Source organism: Podarcis gaigeae (assembly GCF_964106915.1).
Source record: "Podarcis gaigeae genome assembly, chromosome: 13".
Lineage (NCBI taxonomy): Eukaryota > Metazoa > Chordata > Lepidosauria > Squamata > Lacertidae > Podarcis > Podarcis gaigeae.
The window spans coordinates 53,169,274-53,188,983 of NC_139689.1; the positions used below are offsets into that span (position 1 = coordinate 53,169,274).

Below are 19,710 nucleotides of genomic sequence, written 5' to 3' on the forward strand. Positions count from 1 at the left end.
ACATAATTCCATGACTTGTTTCTGAGGCAAAGCTGTTCCACTTGGTGAATTAACTTATCTTTACTGGTATGAATGCCCCATTTAATCAATAGCAACTCTCATTGATTTTAATTGTTGTAAGCTGCATCTCAGGAAACAGAGCCAAGTGTTGTGCATGCCTTGATGCTGAGGACACCAACAGGCAACATTCCAAAAATTTCCCTGACGTAGCCAAGATACATGGTTATAAAATGAGCAAAATCATTTCCTTTATCAAATAAATGTGAAGTGCAGAATGAAATTTAGAAGACCATCTGTTATCAGGCATTATGTGTTATTCATTGTTCTGCTTATATATTGCTTTCTTTATATATTTTTCTCCACACCACTTTGAAAATGTTAAATGTAAAGCGGTATATAAATGTTTAAAATCAATTCATTAAATTAAGGTAAGATGAGCAGCCAGGGAGGAATCTGTGAGGAGGGTAATTGCCAACTGTAAGGCTAGGACTGGAGTCCTGTGCAGACTTGCATGGAGGTAAGACCCACTGAAATCAGTGGGGCCTATTTCTGAGAAAAACTGTCATTGGGGGTTTTAATGCTGTAACACACATTATAGTTTGAGCCAGTGTACACAGTCAGCAGAACCGTGATAAAGTGCAGCCACATGATTTTAGGCTATAGGTGTTTGCCCATATGAATTCTTCCTGCATAAAAATACCTGTCATGTAAAAACAAACCAAAAATAGTATGACAGGAGAGAAGGTTCAACCATCTTCCTCACATGCCATTTATATTGTTACAAAAGTTGGGTGCCACCCCCACTCTCTGCCGGGGGGTTCCAGATGCTCACCCAGATTTTATGCTCCTTTGGAGAACTGAAGACACAGCAGAGACTGTCATGGATTTTAGAAGTATGTTTTATTTACATATTTACACCTTTAGTCTGCATGGAGGGAGTTGAGATCCTACAGCATGGTCATTTCAGGGGGACTTGTTCCCCACACCTTGCTCTAAAGTAGCTTTTCCCCAGGCCCCATTCCTCTTAGATGGGCCATCCACCCCTTTTGTCCTGTTAATGCCACTATCCCAGGTGAGGGTCTGGCTTGGAAACAAGTTTAGCCTGTATTTTCCTGCTGTCCTGCAATCTTCCCTTCAATGCACAATCAAAATCCTACAGTTTATTAATTTCTAAGGTTTAGGGGGGTCCCCCAAATCTATAACACCATGTATATGTGTGTAGGAGTCCTTTTTTCTTTCCCTACAATAACATAGACTTGGGTTTGACCTAAACAGTTTGGGACCAGATTGCCTATATAATCCTGGCCAGGAACTGAGCCCTTTCATGGTTGCGCTTCTCTCTGACCCTTCACAGGTGTTCATGAGGTGACAAGGTAGGAGAGGGCCTTTCTGGGGTGTCCCTCTGCCTCCTGAGCTCCCCCTCTGGGAAATCTGTAGTGTTCCTTGGCGTAACTTTTAAATCAAGCTTTTGAATGCTCGTAGATAATTTGGCTACTGTGGGTTTTGTTGCTTTCCCTTGCATGTTTATATATTGTTTTTCATTTTTAGTATACATTACTCTGATTTCTCTTAGGGATCAGGATAGATATTATTTTAGACAAGCAAATAAATGAGCTTGCACCCCATCTATCAAATCTACAACCAAAGTGGTAGATTCCAGGAAAAGTGCTACCATTTGAGGGTCCTGGTTGTATAAATTTTCCTGGAGTTAGTGGCAATGTTGAGAAGCATTATTCTCTTCCTGAATCACAGTGTCTATTTCATAACTAAAGCGTAAAATGTTGTGGTAGTTTATTACCAGGTGACAATAGCATTTTATTCCTGGCATTTTTGCCATACCCTGGTGGTTTTGAAATCCATATCCTCAGAATGGCAGACACCAATTTGTGTTTAACTAAACCACTGAGCCTTGGGCTTGCCGATCAAAAGGTCAGCTGTTTGAATCCCCGCGATGGGGTGAGCCCCCGTTGTTTGGTCCCAGCTCCTGCCAACCTAGCAGTTCAAAAGCACATCAAAGTGCAAGTAGATCAATAGGTACCGCTCCGGCGGGAAGGTAAATGGTGTTTCCGTGTGCTGCTCTGGTTTGCCAGAAGCGGCTTAGTTATGCTGGCCACATGACCCAGAAAAACTGTCTGCGGAGTGGACAAACGCCAACTCCCTCAGCCTGTAAAGCGAGATGAGCGCCACACCCCAGAGTTGTTCGCAACTGGACTTAACTGTCAGGGATCCCTTTACCTTTACCTTTAAAAATAATGTACATTTTATGATAGCATTAAAAAATAATAACCTCATGGTCACACATGAGGCAGGAAGAAACACAGATAATCCTCGGTAAAATTAGATTCTCAATGTGCCTCATAAACAAGGAAAAAGCCAAAAGCCACAGTAGGGCAATACCTTTCTTAGGACCAACTAAAATATCGCAAAGCAGTGAACAACAATTTAATATGATGGATATGGCAGCCCCACCCACCCGCCGTCTTCAACCACAAATTGACAGACATGCAACGGACCACCTGAACAAAGCTCACAGACCATCATTGGGGGATCTCTGCGCCAGTACTTTGGAGAGCTAGGATTGTTAATTCTGGCATGACAAACCATCAGGAGGACAACGATTCAGTATAATCACATTGGGAACTGTTGGCTTTGCTTCCCACCCCCTTTCTTCCTTCCTGGTGAAAAAGGAACCTGCAACTCTAAGAAGTCACTGACTTTATAACCTGAAGTAGTGCCTGGACTAAAAGACGTGTTCCCAGCTCCCCCTGCAATGCCATAGAACAGGGGTCAGCAAACTTTTTCAGCAGGGGGCTGGTCCACTGTCCCTCAAACCTTGTGGGGAGCTGGACTATTTCTTTTCTTCTTTTTTTTTGGAGGGGGGAATGAACGAATTCCTATGCCCCATAAATAACCCGGAGATGCATTTTAAATAAAAGGAAACATTCTACTCATGTAAAAACACGCTGATTCCTGAACTGTCGTTATTGGATTTAGAAGGTGTTTGGGTCGGATCTGGCCCCCGAGCCTTAGTTTGCCTACCCATGCCATAGAAGATGCAGAAGAAGAGTTTGGATTTGATATCCCGCTTTATCACTCCCCGAAGGAGTCTCAAAGCGGCTCACATTCTCCTTTCCCTTCCTCCCCCCCCAACAAACGCTCTGTGGGGTGAGTGGGGCTGAGAGACTGCAGAGAAGCGTGACTGGCCCAAGGTCACCCAGCAGCTGCATGTGGAGGAGTGAGGAAGCGAACCCGGTTCCCCAGATTACAAGTCCACCGCTCTGAACCACTACACCACACTGGCTCTCGCGTGTCATTGGAGAACTGCATACCAGCAGCCTCTGCAATATGGGTATGTCAGATGTGCAGTGTAGTCACTAAACGCTTCTGAGGCAACATGATTCTGAATCCCAGTTGCTGGAAACTGCAGGGGGGAAAGTTCCTCTTGCGTTTGGGTCCAGCTTGTGGCTTCCCGTTGGGATATCTGGTTGGCCACTGTGAGAACAAGATGCTGGACTCAGTGGGTACCTAGCCTGTACCAGGAGGCTCTTCTTAGGTTCTGACGTTTTATTTTCTCCACCATTTACGCTGGGTTGAAACATCATTACCTTGGAAGCATGAGAGACAGACACGGCAGCACTGCTTCCCACTTCACCAGGAGAAGCCCAGGGAGAAGCCATGCTGTGGCTTCCCACTGTGCCACAGGGACCCACTTTCCTGAGGTTTAGTCCTGCTGTGGGGAGAGGTGACCTTCTCTGGCCAGCTCCCATAGCACCAAGATAACTTGCAGGATTTTAAAAACATTGAAAAGAGAGGAGTAAAACCTGAGATGTAATACTAGTTCCTGAAAGATATTAAGATAACTCCTTGGTTGCCCTGAGATGGCAGGAGCAAAGGCATGCTTCACTTCTGCCAGGAAATGTGCCATGCCTTGAGGCAGAAGTCCCCAACCTGCCGCCACCCAGCTGCTTGGGACCGCAATACCCACCAGCCAGTGTCTTGCGTGGAGAAAGGCTGCCTTCAGGCAGAAGCGCACAAGCTACAAGGGTTGCCGTGAGTGCATTAAATAAAGAGATGGGCAAGTCTGAAAGAGCCAAACTTCCCTGGCCTGGGAAAATTCTTCACCTTTTTCTGACACGTGCCAAAGAAAGCACTATTTTGGTTTTTTTTTTTAATGTGTGGTGGGCTCATTGCAGGTAGGGGCCCTTCCGTTCCTCCTCCAAGACGACTCAGGCATCTGACATGAGCCGGGGTAGGGAATCAAATCCTTGCATTCGTCCCCACGCCAGAAGTCTGAACTAGGTGCGCAATTCAAACTTTATTTTGAAGCTTGCTGCAAGAATCGCCAGTTCCACAGCCCCTTTTGCTACACCGCGAAGTCTCTCCCTTCCTGCCGCGATCCTCTTCCACGCTCGCTCCCTTATCTCTCCGAGGAGATGTTTGAACTCCCACGCCAAGTGGCCTGGCCGGGAAGGTGGGCGGGCGAGTCGCGCAAATGGGCTCGGCGTGCAGCTTTTCCCGGGGGCCCCAGGGATCGGGACCCCATTCCGGCGGCGGACTCCCGCTTGCTGCTCATCCGCCGCGGCTTTCCGGGCGCTGGGCAAAGGCGCCGGCTCCTTGGGAAGAAGGTGGGCACCGGGCTGGGGATCGGCCGGGAGGAAGACGCAGAGCGGCGAGCAGCGCGGGCGGAAACCGGCGCGCCGCACCCTCCGGCGCGCAGGACGCAGTGGCGTAGCGTGGGTTGTCAGCACCCGGGGCAAGGCAAGTAATTTGTGCCCCCTAACCGTGGATTTGCGCCCCCTAACCCTAACCCCCAGATGTTGCGCCCGGTGCGGCCGGCCCCCCCCCTGCACCCCCCACGCTACGCCACTGGCGGGACGAGCGCGCTTCCGACGGTGCTTCGGTTTCCCTGCTGGGGGAATCGGGGCCAGGCTCCCCGGCTTCCTCCGCAGAGGAAGGAAGGGGCGAGCAGCGATCCTCCGGACGCCGCGCCGCCGCGCCGCTTTCCTGGGCGCCCGGCGAGGCGCTGCCGCCTGGCCAAGTGGATGGCTCGGGGCCCCCGGAGCCGGGAAGAGCCCTGGGCGGCGGGCCCCGCGAGGAGGCTCCTCCCCTCGGGGGCGGGGGGCACAGCATAAAGGCGGCGGCGGCGCGGCGGCGGGGCCGATCCCTCCCTGCCGGCCGTGCGCGCTGGGGCAGACGCTGTGCGCTCGCCGCTCCTGCTGCCCTCGCCGCCCGCCGCCCGGAAGGTCTCTGCCCCGCTGATGGGTCCGGCCAGGATGAGGCCGCGGCCGCCTTGGGGGCTTCTCCTGCTGGGCTTGCTGCTGCTGCTGCTGCCCGCCGCCGCGGGGACGGAGGAGGCGCCGCCGGAGCACACGAGCGAGGGCTTCCAGATCGTCACCTTCAAGTGGCATCACGTGCAGGCGCCCTACATCATCGTCCTGTGGATCTTCGTCGCCAGCGTGGCCAAGATTTGTGAGTGGGCAGCCTCGTCTATGCCTTCTCCCCCCGTCCCGTCCCCCCCGCCACTCCTTTTGTACTCCGCCCTGGCGAATGGGTGCCTCAGGCACGAGGGTTGACTGTTCTCCAACTGAATTGGTGCTCCTTAACTTTCTGAATAGTTTCCCCCCCGCTGGAGAATCTGGAAGATGTAATTCTGTCCCTGCCCGGGGATTGCTCCGTAGGGTGTCTTGCTTTTCTCTCCAGTGCCTGCAGCGCGCTGGGCAGATCGGTGCTGCTCCTTGGCCGGGTTGCCGGCTTCACATCCCCCAGACCAGAGATGCTTCAGGCTTCTGCCATGTTCCATGTATGCAGCTGTTTTGCAATGAATGAAAAGTGCTCTTTCTGCTCCGTGAAGCATCTTTGGCCGACCCCATTAGGCACTAAAGGGCATTGCTCTCCTGTAAAAGGTGGGGAAGAAAGAGCGCGATGTGGCAGTTTGAGAGAAGGAGAGGCGGACCGTGCAACTGTAGTGGGCTTGGTAAAAGGAGCTCAGGCAGTAGGAGAGAGGAGGAGGAAGAAGAGAGCAAGCTTTTTACCTATAGAAGGTTCAGCCCCACCTGGTCGCACCTGCCCAGCACCAGCCGAAAGGATCCAGTGCAGCTGGACTGAAAATGTCCCTGCCTGAAAACACCAGCAAGACCAGTGACCAGTGACCATGCAAGCGGGTGTTGGTGATGGCCCAGGACATGGCCCTGGTGCCAAAGGCAGGGGGGGGGAATGCACCCCTGGAGGGGCTTATGAATGAAATTGCTGGTAATTTGCTGCCCTTTACTTGTACACCAAAATAACTACCAGAGACAGGCCACTTCACTCTGCTGATGTCAAGCTGGCCTTTTGCACTGCAAATAATAATAATAATTTATTACATTTGTATACAGCCCTTCATCCGCAGATCTCAGGGCTGTTCACAACATAAAAATACTGTACAATATAGAAGCATCCAATACATGATAATAGCAAGAACAAAAAACAAATCAATTACCCCCTCCCCAAAACACATTTAAAAGAGGTATAAGATGACACAAATAATTGTGTCAATGGGGGTTATGTAGGAAAACTTCTCAGTGTCTCATGCCTCTGGGTGCATTGCTCAGGTTTCTTTTTAAGCCTAGCAGTTAGGATTTCCCTGTGAGTAGAATTATTAACATCTGAGCAGTTTGTAATGATGTTCCCTGGATTATAAAATTCCACATTTAATTGTGAATCTTTGCTGCAGTGGTGTTAGGGTTTCATAAGTGCCGGCTGCAGACTAGCTGCTTTGCATGGGCTGCTTCTTCCCACCTGGCTAGGACCACCAGCTCCCTCTGCATGTGAATATGGAAGGCCAATTTGCATTTTATTTTATTTTTCAGTCAAGGGACAAAAAAGGTAGCCAGGTTTCAGTGGCACACATGTCTAGTGCGGGTGTGTTTAATGACCAAGGATTCCTCCAATAAGCACAAGTAGGGGCTGATTCAGTGTGCATATTTTGCCATCTTAAAGTCTCATACTTTTTGTGCTTGATTTTGAAGTGTGAATTGGCCCTGGGGTTTGGGAAGTTGGTGAAATATAACATGGGCAGACGGCTGCATTTCTTGACCTCTATTACAATACCTTAGGGTGCCATGCTGGGACCTGGGAGGCCATGAAGCTCACTGGGTGACCTTGGTTGGGCCAGTCACTCAGCCTAATCCAGCACCTTTGAGCTCCTTGGAGAGAAAAGTGGGATACAGATGGCTCAGTCAGTAGAGCACGAGACTCTTAAACTCAAGGTCACGGGTTCAAGCCCCATGTTGGGCAAAAAGATTCCTGCATTGCAGTAGGTTGGACTAGATGACCCTCGTGGTTCCTTCTAACTTTACAATTCTATGATTATATGAAATACAGCAAGGAAAATGAATGAATGAATGAATGTATAGCATAATAACAACACCTAGTATTTTCCACATGTCTTGTCTTATGTGCATTAACCCTGCAAGATGCATCAGCATTACTCTTCCTTAGATGGGAGTGGGGAAAGACCGAGCCTATAGTCACCAAGAAAGTTAATGGCAGAGCTGAGATTTGAGCCAGGTATTCCTATCTCCTAATTCATATTTCAAACCAAAGCACTACACCAGTTCATTGTATTGGTAGCCAAAGAGACAACAGGGTTTATATACATTTTTAAAAACATCAGATTAGTAAGGATAGGCAAAGGAATGAGGCAAGCTATTCCTCTCAGCACGTGAGTATGGAGTTTGTTTGGTGTGCATTTGTGTGTGGGAAAGAGAGAAGGTAGAGGGGAAGATCCTTTAATTGTGCATGCTGACTGTATCCCCTTGCATCATATTTTATTGAGCAATGAATACACCTTTAAAGAGCCCTGGAGGTGTAATACATTTGTTTTCAGCGGATAATGTGTTGCTGACAAATTCTGTACCAAGTTTTCACTCTGATGCTGGTTATCCTGTGAAATACAGAAAATTGCAGCTGGGATCTTAGGCTTCCTGAGGGAGTGCCCCACTTTCCTGAACCTCCCTTTAACTTTTTGTCAATTGGCTTCGCCACAGCCTTGCTGGTGTTTCTCACAGGAAGCGCTTAGCATGCAGTGGGCAATCGGATGCCCCTAAAAACCCACCGTGGACATGTTTGGCTTACCTCTGAGTGTTCAGAAATACAACACTGCCCTTCACTCTTTATGCATTTGTTGTGGGAAACACCAGAACAACTTCAGTGTAGCTGTGGCAGACGCAACATGGGAAGCAGCTCCAAGGGATGGGTCTTGTGTGAAATTAGACATCATGCAGGAGCTGTAGGGCAGGGTCCCGCCGTGTCCTTCCCACCCCCTTGTATGTTAGGCACTGGGGACTGAATCTTTTGCAGAGCAGGGGCAGTGAGGAAGGGAGGCTGTTCTCCATGATACCACTCTTTTCTGATCTTCCACCAAAACTTCTGTTTGCTCTGCAGGGGGGAAATCCAGGCAACATTCATTTGAATATTCTTGGTCTTCTGTTATTGATATTGCCTTACAGCCTCATGTTGAACAGGATCTTCCGAATCTGCATTGAATTGCACTTTAAGCAAGACTGGCCAGAATGCTGGGAAGCAACCAAGCAGAAAATATTTCATTTTGGTTTTATTTTCTGGAATGAGTAGCTGAATGTGCTTGTCCAGGTTAGGGATTGAAACGGTGTACTTTCAGGTTTGGGTTTTGCATTATAGGATAACAATAGAAAGAAATAGCCTCTTCTTTGTGATTCTATAGTTTGTAAGCCTTTCCAACACTGCTGTTGGTTAGAAATGTGATACAGTTTCTGTGCCTTGAGTAGCTGCTGAGCTGCTCTTGGTGTTACATACAGGGAAAGTTGCTTGATGAAATAATTTGGCTATGATAATGATGATGTAGTAGTAGTAGCAGCAGCAACAGCAACAGCAGCTCCTCCTTAGATAGATAGATAGATAGATAGATAGATAGATAGGAGGTCAGTTTGATCAGCCCTTTGGACAGAAATGACCATGTAGGAGTTGGGAGCATCATCATCTGTTGCTCATGACTCTCAACAGTGCCAGTAGAAGAATATTTCCAAGCTTTGGAAATTTCTGCCCATTGTGTTCTATTTGCCTGCAAACCTAAAATGCTTCCTTGGGAGCAAGTCCCATGGAACTTAGGACTTACCGTATTTTTCGCCCTATAGGACGCACCGTCCCATAAGGCGCACCTAGTGTTTTTTGGGGGGGAAATAAAGGGGGAAAAAATTATTTCCCCCCCAGGCGAAGACCCCACCCCCAGAACAGGCAACTCTCTGCAAGCCGTGGGAGCCCAGTGCTGAGCTCAGCGCGCCCAGCCTTCGGCATGCAGGAAACTCTCCGTGCGGGCTCCCACGGCTTACGGAGATCTGCGCGAAGCCTGGAGAGCGAGAGGGGGCGGTGCGCACCGACCCCTCTCGCTCTCCAGGCTTCAGCAAAAGCCTGCATTCGCCCCATAGGACACACACACATTTCCCCTTCATTTTTGGAGGGGAAAAAGTGCGTCCTATGGGGCGAAAAATACGGTACTTCCAAATAAAAATACGTAGGATAGCTCTGTGAATCTGGGACTTAAAAGTGTGCAACTTTAGCTGGACAGCACACACAGGATCCAAGTACAGTAGAGGCTGCATGCAGTTGTGTGTAATTTTTTCTATACCTTTTAGAAGAAAGGCAGCTGTAGGAGAACGGCAGTGATGGGTTGTTGGGTGGGAGCAGATTCTTCTGGCCTGCTCAAAATTCAACAAACCATAGAATTGTAGAATTGGAAGGGACCTTGAGGGTCATTTGGTCCAACCCCCTGCACTGCAGAAATCTCAACTAAAGCATCCATGGCAGATGGCCATCCAACCTCTGCATAAAAATCTCCAATTTAATTATTCGAATATTTGATTTCTATACTACTTAGTAAATTTTAAAAAATCTATTAAGTGGTGTACAAAAAAAACTGAAACAACAGATAACTTAAAATATTACAAAAATACACAGTTACATATAGAAATGTGACTTTAATACAAAGTTAGTAACCTACATAATCCAATATCAATTCAATTTCTTTCTGACACACACTCTCAGGCTTATTGCTATGAGAAGGGTGTCTGGAAACAAAACAGCAGACATCACTGTAGTCTGTTGTTCTTGGCTTACTTTTTATTGTCAGGTCCAAGGTGGATGGTCCTTCCTCAGGCCAGGGGCAGATTTAGGGCAGCTGAGGAAGGTGCCTTCTCAAAGCCAGGTAAGCATGAGGAGGGAGAAACGTGCTAGGAGGAAGGCACGCTTGGCAAATCCACACCGTGATTAGCTCCCGCCCGGAAACCAATGTCCCCACTGTGCAAGGACGCGTGGATCCAGAATTGGCCTCCACAGTCATGGACTCATTGTTAAAACTGTGTTTATGGAAGACAATATTACTCGGCTACGAGGGATCGCCAAAGAAAGATAGAAAAAAGAAAAGAGTCCTTTCTCCTTCCCAAAATAGGGCAAGTGCTTACCAGGCTTTGGGAAGGAGGTAGGAGGGTTCTAGGACTCTGCCAGAGCCTCGTGCCTCCTTCTCCAAGCAGAGAGGTCATCAGATGACCTTGCACAGGGTTCAGCGCTGCTCAGGATACCCACAGCTGTGACCCATTCAGCTGCACCCTCCACACCCAGTTCCAGGTGTAGCAGGCTTGTTGAGTTTCCCAGGAGGTCCAAAGGAAGAGGAAAGGGTCTCCCTTCACACACAACGTCTTCTTCACCCTCTGTCCTCTCCTCCTCTTCTAGCTGTTTGCTGGTCCATAGCAGGGCTTGCTGTTTTGGACAGGCTCCAGGTGAAAAATGCTTCCTCAGGCTGCCCACAGCTGAGTCCCACTCAACTGCACTCCAGGGAAGGAGAGTCCACCACCTTCTGAGGGAGTCCATTCCTCTGTCAAACAGCTCTTACTGTCAGAAAGTTCTTCCTGGTGTTTAGTCAGAATCTCCTTTTTTAAACTTGAAATTGCTCACCAATTGCTGCTTTGCAGTCCTCTAGAGAAAAGCTTTTGAGTGGAAAAGGGCTGGTGTGCAAAGATACATGCATATATATTTTGTCCCTAAATCTTTATTTACTTGCAGAGGTAAAGAAGAGAAAATACACATGCATATTCTACCTAGTTTGGCTCTTCACTTCCAGTGTTCTGGCAATGAGTGGTACACATTTAGGCATTTGTTTTCCCCCCTGAATTTGACTACATATATTCAACAAATTAAATAAAATTGAAGATATTTGACCAGCACTACCAACACTTGTGAAAGCTGTAGCATGCTTGCAGTACAATCCTATTCATGCTTATTTGCAAGAAAATGCCAATTATTATAATGTGACTTGTTCCCTGTGCCTAGGATTGCAACCTTCTTCTTCTGATTTAAAATAGGTAATTAACAAAATCCATACTGTGCAGCAAACTATTAGACTCGTGTGCACTGTGTAGCTCCTGGCATGCTCCTTTGTGTTGGGTTTTGTGGATGTCCAATTAAAACAAGGGTTTTTCCATCATTGGAGAAGGCACAGGTATGGATTTCACGTGGCTTGCTATCTTATCAATGAAGAATATGGCTGCGATTTGTGTTGCTGCACCAGGTATCTTTTAAATCTGCACTTTGGCTATAATAAGAATAAAGTAAGTAAATATATTAGCCTGGAATTTCTAGAAGCCTGGACTTGCCAAGTGAGTGCTTCCAGTCTTAGGGCTTATGCAAACAATGCTTGTGTTGAATTTCCTTACTGTAAATGGATGCCTGTGATCACATTTAGTTTCCATCTGACTAATTTAATGCATTCAGAAGACCTGTTAGGTTGTATCCTCCCCTCCTTTGTCCCCACCTCCTCCTAGTCACGCACATGCAAGGGCACAACTCAGCTTTTCTAGATGCAAGTCTTAATTATTTACAGTAAGAAATGAGATCCCAGAGCAGCACAGCTCTACATGGTTCACATTACAGCCCATAGATAATGTGGCAGCTGTTCACAGCAGCACTTTGTATACAGTGCATTTACATAAGGAATCCAGGTGTGCCTCAACATAAGCAGCATTTGCGCAAGTCTCAGTGGACCCCTCTTGGTGCTTAAAGTAAACACAAATCCTTCCAATTATACCAGCTTATGGTTGCTGGAACACAAACTTTGTTTTATTTTGCTCATCTTTCTTATTATACATATCATGCAGAAACACACAATCCTTTGAACTCTGGCAGTTAAAAAAGAAGATAAATCATAGGTACTAATATGCTGCCCATATGGGTTATTATGAACTTCAGATCACATATTTTAAGGGTGATGGAATCCAAAACCAAAAGTTCATTCCCTCAAAGAACCCAGCTATTCTAGAATAACCCTATGCCCTTGGACATAGGTGTTTTGAAACAAAAGGAGCAATCCATCGAAAACAAATACACTGTTAGCAATCTGTGGCCCATGGCCAAATATCAAAAGCCCTTTGCAAGCAAACAGTTCAGCCCTGTGACAAGAGTGATCTGTTCCTTGCCCAGCAGCTCAATGGGCAGAGAGGAAGAGAGAGTTGAGAAAGAGAGAGAGAAGAGAAGAGGAAGGAGCAGCAGCAGAAAAATGGAGATAAATGGCATCTAGGACCTGGTGTGAGATCTAAGCTTAGTTGAGCCAGGTGGGAGCAGTGATCAGAGTGCTGTTAAATAAAGTATACCTGTAAATAGCCAATTGTGAAGGAAATCCACCCCAGTCACAGCTGATTTCAAAAGAGTAAACTTCCCCAGAATGAGGGGCTTGGTTAAAAAGGCAGTTGAGAAGCCAAGAAGGTCAAATCACTCAGAATTGCTTGGGAATTGTTTAAAGACAGAAAATTGGAAACACAACTTGAATATATACCTTAGAGCAGGAAAGGTACCATGAAGGCCAAGAGGAAACTGGCGTGGTTAATGAGCGGAGTCAAAGAAGCTTTTAGAGGCAAGAAGGCTTCCTTCAAAAAAAATGAGCTCTTGTCCAAATGAAGATAACAAAAAGGAACACAAACTTTAGCAAAAAAGTGCAAGCAGACAGTAAGTAAGAGATACTAAAAATTAATTTGAAGAACACATTAAGACCAGCAACAATAAGTTCTTAGTAGCAGGAAAATGTCCAGGAAGGCAGTTGGACCCTTGGATGATAAGGGAGTCAAAGTAGGATAAGGAGATCAGGTAGAAACTGAATGAATTCTTTAGATCTGTTTTCACAGCAGAGGATATGGGGCCAATCCCAGTGCCTGAACTAAGCTTTGCAAGAGGCATGTCTGGGAAACTAAGATGGAGAGCAGTGTCAAGAGGTGAAGTTTTAGGTCTAATGGACAAAATAAAAATTGACAAATTGCTGGGTCTGGATGGTATCCTCTTGAGAGTTCTCAAAGAACTCAAATGTAAAATTGCTGATCTTCTAACAGCAATAACAAAAAGTAACTTGCCCAATATAACACTTTGTTTTAAGGGATGCAGTAGGCATCATGGAAATTACAGGCCAGTTAGCTTGACATCTGTCCCTGGAAAATTGGTAGAAAATATTTTTAAAGATAAAATAACTAAGCGTATAGAAGAACAAGTCTTTCTGAAGCAGAACCAGCATGGCTTCTGTAAGGGAAATTCTTGTCTCATAAACCTTACATATTAGAATTCTTTCAGAGTGTCAGCAAGCACATAGATAGAGGGTATCTGGTTGACCTAGCACTCATCCAGACTTCCTTTTCTGCCACATTTCTAGGTACAGGTTTGTGCTTTAAAGCTCCATTTCCAAGTGGTGGTTTGGTTGTTTGGTTGTTTGTTCTGATTCAGTGTTAGAGTGGAGTCTCCAAATGGAGAGAAATACAGCAGTACCTCGGGTTACAGACGCTTCAGGTTACAGACTCCTCTAACCCAGAAATAGTACCTCGGGTTAAGAACTTTGCTTCAGGATGAGAACAGAAATCATGTGGCGGTGGCTCAGCAGCAGCGGGAGGCCCCATTAGCTAAAGTGGTGCTTCAGGTTAAGAACAGTTTCAGGTTAAGAACGGACCTCCAGAATGAATTAAGTTCTTAACCCAAGGTACCACTGTAGAAAGTAGAGCCCCCGAAGGATCAGTACAGTGGTACCTCAGGTTACATATGCTTCAGGTTACATAAGCTTCAGGTTACAGGCTCTGCTAACCCAGAAATAGTACCTCGGGTTAAGAACTTTGCTTCAGGATGAGAACAGAAATCGTGCTCCGGCGGCGCGGCAGCAGCAGGAGGCCCCATTAGCTAAAGTGGTGCTTCAGGTTAAGAACAGTTTCAGGTTAAGAATGGACCTCCGGAACGAATTAAGTACTTAACCCAAAGTACCACTGTATTGGGACCTGTGCTTTTTAACTTGTTCATAAACCATCTAGAGCCAGGGTGAGCAGTAAGGTAGCCAAGTTTGCTGATGGTACTAAATTGTTCAGGATTATTAAAGAGATAGCAAAATGTCCACCACCACTACTACTAAAATAGTAATTTTATTGTTTATACCTCCCCCCCCCCCAATCTGGCAGGGTTTTCCCAGCCACTTTGGGCGGCTTGCAGCACATACAAATTGAGTGAATGAGCAGTAAAATGGCAATGTAAACAAGTGTAAAGTGATGTATGTTGGAACGAAAAACTCTTAAATTTTACATGTGCACACAAGGGGTTTGAACTGGCAGTGCTGGACCAGGAACAAGACCTTGGGGCCAGATCAATGAAGTTGTTGACACAGTGAGTAAAGGTAAAGGGACCCCTGACCATTAGATCCAGTTGTGACCGACTCTGGGGTTGCGGCGCTCAACTTGCTTTACTGGCTGAGGGAGCCGGCGTTCAGCTTCCGGGTCATGTGGCCAGCATGACTAAGCCGCTTCTGGCAAACCAGAGCAGCGCACGGAAACGCCATTTACCTTCCCGCCAGAGCAGTACCTATTTATCTACTTGCACTTGGGTGTGCTTTCAAACTGCTAGGTTGGCAGGAGCAGGGACCGAGCAACAGGAGCTCACCCTGTCGCGGGGATTCGAACTGCTGACCTTCTGACCGGCAAGCCCTAGGCTCTGTGGTTTAACCCACAGCACAGCAGCCATGAAAAGGGAATTTTCATGGGATCATTGGGAAAGGAATTGAAAACAAAACTTCTCATATCCTAACAATATTATACAAATTTGTGATGTGATTGCATTTAGAATACTGTGTACCGTTCTGGTTGCATCACCTTAAAAAAGGATATTGTAGAGTTGAGAAAGGTTCAGAAAAGGAAAACCAAAATTGTCAGGGGGATGGAACAACTCGCTTATGAGGAAAGGTTGGGATTTTTTTAGTTTGGAGAGAAGGCAAGAAAGAGGTAACATGATAGAAGTTTGGAAAATTATGCACGACGTGGAGAAACTGGATAGAGAAAAGTTCTGTCTCTCTGTCATAACACTTGAACTCCTGAGCATCCAGTTAAACTGAGTGTTAGGAGATTCAGCATGGATAAAAGAACCTGCTTCTTCAAAGAGAGCATAGTTAAACTGTGGAACTCACTCCCACAGGCGGCAGTGATGATCACCAATTTGGATGGCTTAAAAAAGGATTAGATCAATTCATGGAGGAGAGGACTATCAAAGGCTACTAGCCATGATGGCTATGTTCTGCCTCCATGCCTTGGAATACCAGTTTCTGGAAACTACAGGAGGGGAGAGTTGTTCTTGGATTTGAATCCTGCTTGCAGGTTTCCCACAGGCCACCGTGAGAACAGGATGCTGGACTAGATGGGTTATTGGCCTGATTCAACAGGCTCTTCTTATCTCCCCCACATTTGCCTCTGGCTATTCCCAGCGATGGCCGCACCTCCCCACTGGGCCAGGGCTCTCAAAGGAGAAAAGGTTGTGCATTCCTGCTGTAAGCTCTGCAAACTGTCAGTGCAAGCAAAAAAGGTTGGTGACCCCTGCCCTGTAGCATCTTCAAAACTGGGCTGAGGCTGCAGTTCAGTCATAGTGTCTCAGGGGCCTGTATTTCATTACTGACCATCTCAGTGATGCCTGAGAACATAGTTTGAAAATCATTGTGGTAAGCAGGTATTATCTCGTCCTTTGGACAAGGACTACAGGCTTTATGCACAGTGAACATAGCCTGGGGATGTGGCGACTTCTTCCCTCTCCTTGCTATGGTATTTGGATGAATGTTGTGAGGTGCTATGGCCTCTGCTGTGGTCACCAAGAATATAGTGCAAGGTGTGTTGTGGGCTGCCTGATCCTTATGGCTGTCATCTCCAAATGCTATAGCACTTTTCAGTGTGTAGAGGTGGGTTTTGGTGGCAAGCAGACTGGATTTCTCTCAAGATCTAGGTTACCTGGGCATCTAGAAACTTGATCCTAGTACCAGAAGTATTTTTCAGCTGAAGTCTTAGTCTTAATTTTTCAGTACTTCTGGGTGGTGGCATGATTATTTTTTTAAAAAAGGTGGTCAATGCCCTTGTTTTCCCCTAGTCTACAATACATGAATTTTACGTCATTCATAGCTGTTGTTTTCTCAAGGACAGAAGAATGCCTGTTTTCACACCTTGATTTGTTTTGTACTGAGCTAAAATGTAATTAGGTGAAAAGCTATAGCTCCCCTTCTTGTTTCTTTTCTTTTTCTGAGTCTGAACTATTCCTTCTGAGCATTTCAGAGCCAAGATAAATTATTTTCAGTTCCTTGGTCTTTTCTTCAAAAAAACAATGTTCTGTTTAGCTCAATCACTTAGCACAGGCTCTTAGATTCATGCTTGCTCGAATAATTTTTGGGGGGAGCAGAGTAACAAAGTCACTCAGATTTTCCTGCCAAAAAATTCAAGTCAAATGGGCGTGGCAAGATGGGAATGAAGGCTGATGGGAAATAAGCCAATCTGGCCATTTTAGGCATGAAAGTGAGTGAGAGAAATACTAGTTGCATAGAAGTAAAAGATCATCAATATGGTAACTAACCCTTACTCTTGATACAGATCCGAGTTTCACTAACCTACAGAGAAACATGCTTCCTTCAGTATGTCATAGATGCAGGTTCCGTTTTGGAAGGAAACAGGAAGAGTGTACCCAGGCTAGATGAAGACAAAAGCTCGTTACAGAGGAGCCATGTTTCAATGCCATGCTCCGTTGTTTAGTGTTTTCAAGTATGGGAACTGATCCCCCAGTACTTTTTCTCTCCACTTCTTGCTTTCTCTGCACCTATCAGCATTGCAAAATAAGGCACCTTTTCATTTTCAATGCAGTTCACCATTAAATTCTGCGAGGTGGTGAGCAAGCACTTTCCCTTGCCTATACTCCTTCTGCCTTGCACTTTCCAACTCTGCAAACTTCCATTGCAGCTTCTTTCCTCCCCAGTCTCATTGGGCCTGGAGAAGCAGGCAACAGAAAGACACAAGACCTACCCACCTTGGAAGAATGGCAGATGAAGGTGATAGATTATATGGGACTGGCAGAAATGACTGGCAGAACCCGAGACCAGGGGAGAGAGACAGCGGAAGAAGATTGGAAGAAATTTAAGGATTATCTTAAGAAACATTGTAAAATTAATGAATGTTAGAATGACGTTGGTTTAGAAATTACGTGGTTTCCAGCTGTAATGGATAAGTAAAATGAAAAGAAAGGCTAAAAATTAAATGAAAAACAAGGGAAAGGATTTGCTGAATTAATAAATTAGAAATTGGAATACAGAGAGGGGAGGTATGAGGAAGTCGGGGAAGTAAGTTATAAGAAAAAAAGGGATTGAAATTATACTTGTCTTTTATTTTTGTCTGTTTTTATTATTGTTTTGTTTTGTTTTTATACAACTTTTGAAAACTTAATAAAAATCTTTTTTTAAAAAAAGAGAGAAGCAGGCAACAGAAAAAGTATGCAATATGCATTTGATAGTGAGGCTTTGGGGAGGAGAGTTCTGAGAGCAGAGGGGACACAGCAACCACACTTAGAAGGATACAATTTGTGTCATTCTTTGCTTTTCTTAGTGGAAAACCTATCATTTCCTCTGTTGCCAGTGCTCAGGTGTGAATGCCGTTGCCTATGCAGCCAAAACAGCACCATTCAGGTACCAGAGAAGCTTATCACTAGGACTGGAGAAGCCCCAAGATTTATACAGGAGCAACAAATCTTTAGGTGGGGGGATATTAAGGAGGGGAATCCCCCCCATAAAAAAACAGCCCAACGAGAACAGAGCTCAGTCACCACAGAGTACTGAGAGGCAGTACAGTATTGGGAAACTGGTAAACCAGTCAATAGGAGGAATGGAACAGAGTATTGCAGAGGTGAGCTTAGCTGGCCGACTGTAAAAGTGAACAGGGTATTCCATGGTGCAGTACATATATTTTGTTGCAGGTCCCAGTTTTAGTTATGTAAAAGGGTTGGCATGGCAACCTAAAGTTTTCATTGTGTCTTCTTTGTGTATCAGCTTTAGCTCTACAGTGGCAAAAAGAAATCCTCATCCTCAGCTGCTTTAAATCTTTATGATTGTAGGTGGGGCTCTCCCTAGGACAAAACTCCGAAAAATGTGGCAGTGGCTTCTGCCCAGGCCCTAGGGAATAGAATAGCTTCCAGAAAGACAGGAGCTGTACCTCCTGGACAGAGAATCTAAGGGGCAAACCTCCAGATACATCATAGCTCCACCATGATTCTAGGAAACAGCTGCCCATTTTTGTGAAAAGAAGCCATATTTTTTTACGCTTGCCTATGTTATATCATTGCTTGGTTCACATGGGTAGATATGTATTCAGCCCAAAGTTGAGCACTTTAGTCCTATTAACTTTAGTAGGATAGAGGTTAGCTTTTGCTGGGCATTACCTGTGTACATTGGGGGCTTTGTAGGACAGGAATACCTTACATAGAAAGAAGAGTTTTAATTTAATTTGATTTCTTTTATTATTCATGGCTCAGACCGAAAACATTGTGTATATCGGGGTAGTCAACCTTTTCATACCTACCGCCCACTAATGCATCTTTCTTGATGGTAAAATTTCCCTACTGCCCACCAGTGCTCGGTGGAAGGAGGATTCAGCTTGTGTTGTGGAACCCCCTACCGCCCACCTAGAATCCTGAAACGCCCACTAGTGGGCCGTAGGGACCAGGTTGACAACCCGTGGTATAGATGGTAAATGGCATTTTTAAGGCTCAGTGATAGGCCACAAACTTGGTTTGCACACTGAAGATATTAGGTTCACAATTAGGTAGTAGGTGGCATGAAAGACACACACACCTTCTCTGCCACTGAGACCCTGCCTACGGGGTTAGAAGAGCAAAGTGTTAGTGAGCTGCTGTCTGGGCAGCTTCTGATGTTCCATATTTAAGGACACTTTCATGATTCACCAGACCTACAGTCCATAATCTCTTTGGCTTTCTCTTTCCCATAACCACTAGTAACTAGATAGCTGGAGAATTAACTGCTAGAAATCCAGCTCTGGTCAGTTCTGCTGGGTTCTTCCCTCTCGCCTCTTCACTGTGGAAGCAAAACACAAGCTGATAGCTCTCCCAAATCGCTTACTCACAAGTAGTTGCATTAGCTGTCCTAAAACCAAGTGCTTTGACCCCTTAATCTCTGTGCACTTCCTTTGGTGTACTTTGTCAAGCTAATCTTCTTCAGTTCTTAAATGTGTACATTGGTAAGTGCTAAGTACACACTTTTGCAGATACCTGGCTGCCACCTTCTTTCCACCCCCAACAACAAAAGAAGAAAAATGCTGTAGGTGCTTTCCGTCAGGTGAATTCTAAGTAAAGGTGACTGTTTAACTTGCAGCTCTTCCTGTT

The 19,710-nt window shown here is 45.9% G+C and overlaps 1 protein-coding gene across 3 annotated transcripts in view; it reads left to right on the forward strand.

The window, feature by feature from the left end:
* Nucleotides 1-19,710, forward strand: part of SLC9A3 (solute carrier family 9 member A3) — a gene marked incomplete at its 3' end in the record, with an annotated part of 100,081 nt that overhangs the window by 39,736 nt on the left and 40,635 nt on the right. Inside the window, exon 1 of one of the 3 annotated variants that reach the window (XM_083709282.1) lies at nucleotides 5,180-5,469. The exons of 1 other annotated variant lie outside the window; for it this stretch is intronic. In XM_083709282.1, the coding sequence (XP_083565408.1) occupies nucleotides 5,259-5,469 (211 nt within the window). In that variant the 5' untranslated portion in view covers nucleotides 5,180-5,258. Of the gene's footprint in view, nucleotides 1-5,179; nucleotides 5,470-19,710 lie in introns of those variants that run through there. One more of the 3 variants, XM_083709283.1, reaches the window with a different exon arrangement.